Source organism: Nannospalax galili, unplaced genomic scaffold, assembly GCF_000622305.1.
Source record: "Nannospalax galili isolate Female #2095 unplaced genomic scaffold, S.galili_v1.0 scaffold54, whole genome shotgun sequence".
Taxonomy (NCBI): domain Eukaryota; kingdom Metazoa; phylum Chordata; class Mammalia; order Rodentia; family Spalacidae; genus Nannospalax; species Nannospalax galili.
This window is the reverse complement of record NW_008341028.1, coordinates 11,465,059-11,475,321: the sequence shown is the minus strand read 5'-3', so window position 1 is coordinate 11,475,321 and position 10,263 is coordinate 11,465,059. Positions and strand designations below refer to the sequence as shown.

The following is a 10,263-nucleotide window of genomic DNA, read 5'->3' as shown; positions in this document are numbered from 1 at the left end:
TTTCAAAGCCAGTAAATAACATCCTAATGTTTTTCAAAAAATAAATCAATGGGGAAAAAGGATTTGGTATTTCAAGTCTGGATTTTCATAAATTAAGTAATGCAATAGAGTCTTTAAAATCAAAACAAAACCAGGTCAGGGAGCTGTAAATCTTGGCAGCTGCCAGGAGGGAGGAGATGGAGAAGAGGAAGAGGGAATCTGTGACATTTGGAATATCAGTCACATGGTACAAGACAGGTTGGGATAACTCAAAAAAAAAAAAAGAAAGAAAGAAAGAAAAAGAGAGAGAAAGAAAGCCCAGTGTCCAGCAAAGCATGCTTAGAAAAGAGACAGAAGGAAAAGTTACGCTTTTCTAAGCAAATCAGAGAATCGGGCAGACTTAAAGAAGAGATTACTCCTATCTTTATAGCAAGCCTTAAGGCGAATCTGCTGATCCCTTAGCTAGGTGGTTGATGGACCAATTGGAATGCTAGGTTTTCATTCAAGCCAAGGGTAGATTCTATTCTCTTGACTAGAAGTAGCTTTCCCTTAATGGGCCACTAACACAATGAGAAAACTGAGGGTCGGGTGAGTCCCAAGCTAGTAAGGTGGTCATTTAAATGCCAAAATACTAACCCAGGACAGCGACTTAATGTTCATATTCATAGACTTAATGCCTATGTTCAGAAATATTATGTTAGCCTACCAAACTGAAGCAATCCTAAGTGGGAAAGGGGGGCAGAGATGCTAAGGAGTGGGTCTTAGAACTGCAAAAGGAGCATGCCCAGCTTCCTCCCGAGTATCTCCGCCTGACCTCACTGCTTGCATCTTCCCTCATTTTCCCACATCTGGTGGTGCTGCTGACATAACAGCTGCTTGGCAAAACCTTAGCACATTAGAGAACTCACTGACCTGTAAGACTGGCTTCCTGAGGGCCAGCCATCTGTAGCTACGGTAACAGGTGCAGCCACTCTTCCCACCAGCTAAACCCTTCATCATCTGTTTACCTGCTTGATCTTCAAACTGAATGGAAAAGTACAATTTTCCACCTATTCTTAAGACACTTCTGAGGGATAAGTACACACTCAGTTATTAGGAGACTCATAGGACACACCTTTGAGAGAAGCACTTACCCACCTGTGACTGGATCTTATGGTCTCTGGAGCCCTTAAGAGCAAGCATTCTCTTCCTGTTCATGCCTGACTGCTCTTCAGCCCACAGTGACTCCCTGTGGTTCCCTGTGGGACCACGAGGCTAGAAGAGGCCTCTTCCCACCGAGGTGGGTGAAGAGCAGGGATCCCACTAACAAAAGAGCATGACCACACAAGAAATAGCATCCTTTTTTCAAACTAATGTATTTATTATTCACTCATAAAAAAGAACCTATCTTTAGCTTTGAAAGCATGACATAAAATAAAAAGGCAAAGAAATGGAAATCCTCAGTTGGAAGTCAGCAGAAGCAACTCATGTGGCGCCATGGGCACACAGGGCGCGCTTCGGGCTGTAGCAGGTGGCACAGATCAGCGAGAGCTGAAGAAGTCCTGCCAATCCAGTGGCTGGCCACCTCCAAACGCTGCTTGGTTCCCCAAGGTTGCGTGCTCAGCATGCATGGGAAAGGAGCCAGCCCTCTCTCCTCTGTGTTCCCTTCCCTCTTCACCTGAACACCTACCAGGGTGGGCAGCAAGCTTAGAGGCTACTCGGTCTAGGGCGTTTGATGGTGCTGTAGTTAGAACAGAGCATGTCCCCCGCCAGCGTTATTTCCAACCTTTAAAAAGGGAACTGCTCAAATCAGCTGAAGCTAAGCACCAGCTCTATTTTGGGTCCGTTATCTGCTGGAGGCAGAGCTTCATGTAGGAGTTCTTATTGCGGATTTCGATCACGGCGTCCCTAACCAGCTCGATGAACATCTGTGGCCAGAGCTTCTGCAGAGCTTCATTTTTCATGTTGATTTCGGTGGCTTCCTTCACGAGGTCTTCCACGTACATCTTGCAGAATTTCTTTTTGTCCTTTATTTCCTAAAAAAAAAATCCAAAAGTCAAAACTATGGTTAGCTGACCTAGAGGAGCCTGAAGTCATCTACTCTGACTCCGTCTCTCTCCTACCCTCTTCCTTCAGGACAGAAATTCTTCCCAGCAGCTCCCGGTTCTGCTCTAGTAGAGAGCAACAGGGCCTCGCCACTTCCCAGTCCTCTGCCTCTGTTGGGCACCCTAGTTTCCACTGGTTAAAGTGCTGGGTAGGGCACTGACCATTCTGACTGGTCTGAGCTTAGTTAATATCCATAAAATGCTTTTATTCACATACTTTGAATTTACTCTCTAGCACAGGAAAACATGGAGCATTACACTATGCCCAAGAGCATTTGACAATTGACAGACATGCACAAGGAGGAAGAGAAGCATGGGAGCCGGGACCGCGCCACACCACCTAAAGTCCCTCCCAGTCAGTCAAAGCCCGCGTCCGAGGGCCCTCCCGGTCAGTCAAAGCCCGCGTCCGAGGGCCCTCCCGGTCAGTCAAAGCCCGCGTCCGAGGGCCCTCCCAGTCAAACCCTGCGTCTGGCAGTCTGGGGACAAACACCACAGCAGGAACCTGGGGCCAGAGGACATTTGGGCATTTGGCTTCGGTTTCATCAGGGAGGCCTACAGCTGTTTTGTTGGGGTTGGGGGCGGTGTTCAGTGGTAGAGCTATGCCTCGTATGCTTGAGGGCTCTGGGTTTGATTCCCAGTGCACACATACAAAAAAGCCATTTGGCTGAATGGAAGAATTCAGCATTGACACTGGCTCCTGAGATTTTTGGATGGAAAGTCAATGTAGTCCATTTGATGATCAGAATTAGAACACAAGTAACTCACATTGATGAAGAAGGAAAGAAAGAGTGTTTATAACCAGATATGGGGAAGCTGTCACTTAAACCCCAAACTCAAAACACCAAAAATAATTCTAAGATGAATTAAAGAGTTAAATTCAAAATATATAAATACTACCCTTAAAATTATACTTTGTAAAGATTTTGAAAAAGGAAAATACATTTCAACATTAAATATAAAAGTAAGGAAATCTGGGTAAGGGCTGTTATGAGTGTGTGCAGTTGTTAACATTCAGTAAGACTTACATTTCAGTATATAAATTTTACCTCGCATGAAGATACTGTATCAACTATTGAACTCTAATTAGTGACATGCATATGGAATTATTTCAGGAGCGGCACACTAATATCTGCAATTATTCTGAATTGAATTTAAAAAAACCCATCTGAGTTGGATGGACTGACACAGCTATGTGATGAAGTCAATACCCTGTATGGAGGATGGTAATAGAAAACAGCTAGGGAGATTGCTCAGTGGGTAAGAGCACTCGCTATGCAGGAATCAGGGCCTGAGTTCAAATTGCCAGCACCCATGTAAAAAGCAGAGCATGGCTGTGTGTGCCTTATAAGCCTGGCATTGGGGTAGAAGACAGACAGGTCCCAGGAAGTCACTGGCCTGCCAGACTAGCAGAATGGTGTGTCTGGCTCAGTGAGAGTCCCTACCTCAAGAGAGTAAGAAGAGCAATACAGGAAGATGCCTGATGTCTTACGTCTTATGTCCTCTGGTCCACATGCTGTGGGGATGGGTGTACACATCTGCACAGTCATGTGTATATATACTACACACACTTGCATACATACACACTCATGTGAAGGAGGAGGAGGTAGGATTGTAAGTATGTTTACTGTACTGTATTGTGACATCTTTTTAGGACTGGGCAATGGCTCAATGGCTGAAGTGTTTGCTAAGCAAACAAGAAATATGGAGTTCGATTCCCAGAACCCATGTAAATGCCAGGTGTGTGTGGCAGCTTGCCTATAATCTAGCTTCAGAAGGCAGGAACAGGGAATTTCCAGGGCAAGTTGGCTAGTGCAACTACCACACTGGTGAGCTCTGGGTTTGACTGAGAGGCCCTGCTTCAATGACTAAGATGAAGAGTGATGGAGGATGATTCCTGACAACAACCTCAGGCCTCCATATGTACATGCATGCACATGCACACGTGTACAAGTACCCTCACATGTTCCCACACATGCAAATATACATATATACATCATACACACATGAAAATAGAAAAAATAGGTTCTTAATTAATGTAAACAAATGAGTCTAATTTATACTCTTTTCCCTAGCAGAGGTGTATTTTGGAAATTTTCTTATGACATATAAAAATCTCAGAATAAACACTCAACATTAGGAGGTCAACAACTGCTAAACCAAAAAGTCATGGTTTGAACTATTATGAAAATATGCAGCTTGGGGTCAGTGGGATGGCTCAGTGGGTAAAGGCACCTGAGTTTGGTCTCCAGAACCAACATGGAGGGAAGGAAAGAACTGACCCCTAGGAGTTGCCCTCTGACCTCCACAGGTACGCTGTGGCAGGTGTGTACTCTTCACACACAGAAGTAATTGTAAGAAAATACACTTAAATATGCCATTTATGGGTGATGGACAGTAAGGGGTTCCAGTGGTGACTTCTCTGATGAACCTAAGTTCTCAGGCCCCACAACACTGGGATGCAGTCCCTGCACTAAGCTGCTGGCTTTGAAGACAGCACTGGCTGCTCCCTCTAACACCCAGCAACTCCCAGCAAGAAGTGTGAAGTCCTGGAGCTCAGTAACCACAAGGAGCGATATTCCATACTAGGTGCTAAACAAGTAAAGACACAGAGTGTGTTCATGGAGTGTTCACTTACACATAGATCTCTGGGGTTTTAAAAGCCCCAGGATTTTGAATGAAAAAGACAAAGTTTGGGGCTGGGGAGATGGCCCCATGGGTAAAGCATGAGGAACTGAGTTTGGAGCCATGGGATGTCTATAAAACTGGCTGTGGTAACATGTGGCTGTCCTCTCGGTATTCCAGTGAGATGGGAAGACAGGGCAATCCCTGGGAGCTCCAGGGACAGCGAGCCCAGTACATGCAATGGTGAGCCACACACCTGGCCTCAAAGTGGAAGGCAAGGACTGACACCTGAGGCTGTCCTCTGACCACGACACATGCTGTGGCACACCTGAGCCTCTACTCACTCGCACTAAAATGTACACACACACACACACACACACACACACACACACACACGACAAAGCTATTATTAAGAGTTCATGAATTTTGTTTTGAGATGGGCTCACTATGTAGGCCAGGCTGGCCTCAAACTCACAGAGATTTTGCCTGCCTCTGCCTCCTGAGTGCAGGGATTAAAAGTGTGCACGACCATACCTAGCCTATGAATTTTGACAATAATTTAGGAATAATAAAATTAAATTCTTAAGGGATGTGTTTTGTCAAATTATTTATACACATTTACACATAATGTAACTGGAGTAGTATAATTTTTGATGCTTTAAAATTTCCTGCTAGTTTCTTCCATTGTTTCTCAGTGAACGTGCTGATACTGTTCCTGTTATAACACTCCTTAATTTACTATGCTTGAAGGCAGTTTTACCTCATCATGCCCCTACTCTGGGCAGCATGCCCTGTGACTCATCCTGCCTGCTCAGTGACTGTGTCCTCATGTGTCAAGGAGCTGCTGCTGAGCATCCCTGTCCATTCTCGTGTGCCTGTTTCTTTTTATCCCACAACATTACCATGGGATTCATGAAGCAAGTATTTTACAGGTTCAATCTCGGTGAGGCAAATTCTATCTAATATTGTATATTTTATTAAACTATAAATATGTTAAAAGATGATTTAGAAAAACACAAGTCAACAAGGGATTAGTTATAGAGCAATTTTAACTGAAATGGTGCTTGTATTAGGATCTAATTCCTATCCTTCTATAAGTGGGAACAAGGTCAAAAGAAATTGAGATACTTGATCAGGATTGGATATCATTTGTAAAATTAAAACATCCTCAGTGAAAACTCTAGGCTACTCCTTTAAGAACTGGAAATTTAATTGGAGGGTGACCTACAAAATATGTTTAGCTAAAAAAGTAAAATAGGGGCTGGAAAGATAGCTCACTTAGTAAAGTATAAGCATGGAGACCTGAGTTCAATCTCTAAAATCCACATAAAAACCAACCATGGTGGCATATGCCTATACTCCTACTGCTAGGGAACTAGAGAGAGATGGATCCCTAGGGTTCCAGCTGCAGGCCAGTGAGAGACCACAGCTCTCAAAACACAAGTGGATAGTGTTCCTGAGGAGCAACATCCGAAGTTGTTTTCTGGCCTCAAACACTCATGTGCATATACACGTGAACATGTGCACAGATGTATGCATACATACAAAAAATGAAATAAAATAGTTAAGTGCTGAATGCATGACCATCCAGAAGTCCAATACAGTCAGTGTTCAGAGAAGGATTCTTGGCACTGGGTGGTCAAGAAGTCTGCAGGATGCACAGGGAACACTGTGGGAGCACGGTCAGGAGGTCGCAGTCTAAAGACTATGGTTAGCAACTCACTGTGACCCTGAATAATTCCCCGAGCTTCCAGTTTTCCTCACCTGTCGAGGCACAGAACTGGATTCTTTACAGCCCCTTAAATCTTTTTTAGATGAGTTAGGAGAATGGATGGATGGCGAGATTCAAGCAACAGAACTACAACGTGTAGGTCTGCTTAGCCTGATTTGTGAGCAACTCACCTCAATTTTCTCAGCAACTCAGTATGGACACGAGAGAGAGAGAGAGAGAGAGAGAGAGAGAGAAGACAGACTGAGCACTGTGCTGCAGTGGTTTAAGTATTTTTCAAGACATGGGGAGCTTGGTGGAATGCTGGGCTGCAAGTCAAGAGAGGGTGATTAAGGGAGGGTGGGCAAGGTCTCTCAGGTAATACGTGGTAATCAGGGGCTCAAGTCCAAGTCTCCCAATTGTTGGCTTGATGCTCTTCCCAAAATATCATGCAGGTTCAGATTTCTTCCTTTGCCTTTGAGTTTTTGCAAAACAGGAGTCAACACTTCCTGATGTTCCCCCTTCGCTGCTTCTTGATTGATCAAGCCACTTTAATCCAGAATTCACTTATTTAATTCTATTGATGCTATTTCCATTAAAAATGGCCCTGATTGCCAAATTTATAAGAAAATTTCCCTTTATAGTTGGTACACTTAGAATGTTCAAAAATCATAACCCATCCAACCAAGGTCATAAAGATTTCCTCTTATTTTTTAAAAAATAAGAACTTCAAAGTTTTAATATTTTATACAGAGGCTTTTATTTGAACTGGAGTTAATGTGGATGGGTTCAGTATGCTTTTCTGATTGGATAGTCCATTTCCTTGGTATTATCTATTAAACAGTCTGTCCCCACTAGTTTGCAATGCCTTCTTTCTGCACAAGTTTCCCTCATATTAACAGTACAGTTCTGGCTCTCTGCTTTGTTCTCCAGTCTGTTCATTCTCATACTGCCTTAACTGCAATGCTTTTATTATAATTACCTGATATCCAGCAAGGCAAGTTTACTCTTGAGTAGTTTAGGTCCTATGCTCTATGAGATAACTTTTAGGGTTTGTTGGTGAAGTTCCAGAAATAACCCTGTCCAAACCTGAATTAGAATTGTCTTGTATTTATGATTGGATTTGGGGAGAATTAAGATTTTTTATTTATTATTTTTATGTGTATGGGTGTATTGTCTGCATGTAAGTGTACCTATGAGGTACAATGCCTATGGAGGTCAGAAGAGGGTGTCAGAGTCCTCTGGAACTGTAGTTACAGATGGTTGTTAGCTGCCATGTGGGGGCTGGGAATCTAAACTGGGTCCTGTGCAAGAGCAGCCAGTGCTCTTAATTGTTGAGCCATCTCTCTAGCTCAGAATTAAGATTTTTATAATGTAGAATGTTTTGGTCTACTAATATAAACTATTTAGTTCTATAGAGACTTGCAACAAAATCCGTTTCTCCAAATAAAGGTTTATCTATTCGTGCGCGCGTGTGCACGTGCCAGTGCGTGAGATATATGTAGGGAACTGAAACCATGGCCTTGTCATGTTGGCAAGTGCTCTACTCCTGAGCTTTAGGACCTGGCCCTTGCTTGCACTAGAAAACCTTAAAGCAGAATCTGAACATCTGTTAGGATTGCTGGAATGGGTTCAAGCTCTAATCCTTAGAGCTCTATGGATTCCAAAGACATACTTCCAAACTGAGAGCTGGGTCAAAGGGCAAGAAAAGAACATCTGATTAAACAAAGCTCTGAAACCTTCGACCCTACTTTATTTCAACCTAGCTTTGCTGTTCAGCACACCGGCTTTAGACACAACAGAACCTCAAGGAGCTCACAGCTGTTAGAAAAGTGTGAGTGCCACCTGCCTGGCTGTTTCACTTCTAAATTATACATCAGAGTGAGGAGATGCAGAGATTCCTTTCCCTGTATACACATACCTGTGTGAGGCGTGTAGAACTATTTCTTCTCTATCTCTGACTGCAGAGGTATGCATATAGAGCTAGATCATCTCCATATTTGTTTCTATACACGACCTGCCTGAAGAACCATGAAGATACACCGGCATCTCTACGTAGATCTGTCTCCTCACACTGCCATTAGATGCTCAATAAATGTGTCTGCTCTTTCTTGTTCTTTGGCCTGTCCCCTCAAAAATCTGCTCAGAACCTTACCTCTCTTGTCATGCAGGTGCCTGGCTTTCCCACGAGCTCCATCAAGGCGGGCTCTGAATTCTTTACTTCTTTGTGCCTCTTACCCACTGTAATGTTTTATTCCCTTAATAAACCTCACATAAACATAAGATCGTTCTCCGTTTTCCTGGCTAAGTAGCTCTATTGAGAACAAATGAAGTTGTGTGAACAAGAAACTCCCTGGGCATGGTGGCGCATGCCTTTAGTCCCAGCAGAGGTAGGCAGATCTCTCTGAGTTTGAGGCCAGCCTGGTCTCCATAGCAAATCCAGGCTAGCTGCGGCTACAGGGAGACCCTGTCTCAAAAAGACCAAAAAAAAAAAAAAAAAAAAAGGAAAAGAAAAAGAAACTCATGGTAGAGAATGAAATATGTATTAAAACTTCTGCTGTGTCCTTTGCTACTCTCTCCCTCTCTCCCTCCCTCTCCCCCTCTCCCCCTCACCTTTCCTCTACTTTTTTTCTTAATTTAGACAGATCAGGAACCTTGGTCCTATTTTGGTCCAGATTTTGATGCTGATTTCTTTCACATAGTCCTTTGTACTGAGATGGAGATATCAAACCTAGGTCTGTTCCTTTTAGGGCCTGACTTCTTCCTGTTTCCTCTCTCCCTACTGACCCCAGTGTTATGTGTAAGGAGGGTGAAATGCAGCCCCCCCGCCCCTCCAACACCAAGCCATGTGGACTACATCCAACTGCCAGGCCCCTGGGAGCAGTGGTACTATACCTCTAGCTTTTCATTGTAAAACTCTCTTGTGGCATAGTTCAGCATGGCACGGTTTGTGCTCTCTCCTACAGGTCTTTTGCTGTCATTACTATCTTCACTGACAATACCAGGTTTCTTCCCTTTGGTTTCTAGTAGGTATCGGAATTGTTTTTTCCTGGAGAAAGAAAAAGCAACATGGAGTTATTTACAGGCTTTTACAAAGTATGTCCAGCTTCTGCTGATTTAGGAGGGTAGCATACGAGCCTGAGAGGGTGGGGTCCTACTTCCATTGGTGTAGTGGCTCTGATCTCAGCAGACAGCCAGAGAGTGCCGACTTCTGGCTTCCCAAGGCTCCAGGACAGATCTGGCTTTGGCAGGCTAAGGCTGGGATCTCAGCAGACGGACCACCAGAGAGTGCTGGCCCCCCTCTGGCCTCCCTCAGGCATAGGGTTGATAATGCAACTCTCAGGACTGCCTGAGAATGCCTGAATCCTGCCTCCACATGGTGAAGGAAGCCAGAGTGTACCTGACTGGAAACTGAATTGGGCTTCTGTGGGTACTCCTGAATAGCTGAACTGAAGACATCAGTTCTCTCCAAATTAAACCTGAGAGAATCTGAACCCTGTACCAACCAGCTTTACATAACCAATAAAGAAAGGATCTAGGCACCACAATAACACAAACAGAAGCATACTTCAACTTAATTCTCATATCAGAATCATAAACAACAAAAGAAATTCACATGCCAAAATCACAACAAAAGAATAATAAAATGGAAAGCCAAAACACTATGTCCCTACTAAACTCCAACAATCCTGTAGAAGAGCAGGAGAACTCCTTAGAGATAACCCCGGACACTGAATTTAAAAGCACAGTCATAAACATGATCAAGGAATTCAATGAATTTAACAAACACACGAACAAACAAATCAAAGAACTAAAGAAGATAGGGGTAAACTTCTGAATGAATTAACAAAAGAGATAGAAATATTGAAG

The 10,263-nt window shown here is 43.6% G+C and overlaps 1 protein-coding gene across 17 annotated transcripts in view; it reads right to left on the bottom strand.

Annotated features, from left to right (window-relative positions):
• Positions 1 to 1,315: 1,315 nt before the first annotated feature.
• Lrrc49 (leucine rich repeat containing 49) overlaps positions 1,316 to 10,263 on the bottom strand; it is a 193,716-nt gene continuing 184,768 nt past the window's right edge. For 14 of the 17 annotated variants that reach the window (XM_017798982.2, XM_029565041.1, XM_029565043.1 and 11 more), the window contains 2 exons: positions 9,289 to 9,442; positions 1,791 to 1,994 (listed from right to left, as the gene is read on the bottom strand). In XM_017798982.2, coding sequence (XP_017654471.1) covers positions 1,791 to 1,994; positions 9,289 to 9,442 — 358 coding nt within the window. Of the gene's footprint in view, positions 1,995 to 9,288; positions 9,443 to 10,263 lie in introns of all 17 variants that reach the window. The other 3 variants (XM_029565035.1, XM_008836403.3, XM_017798984.2) reach the window with 3 other exon arrangements.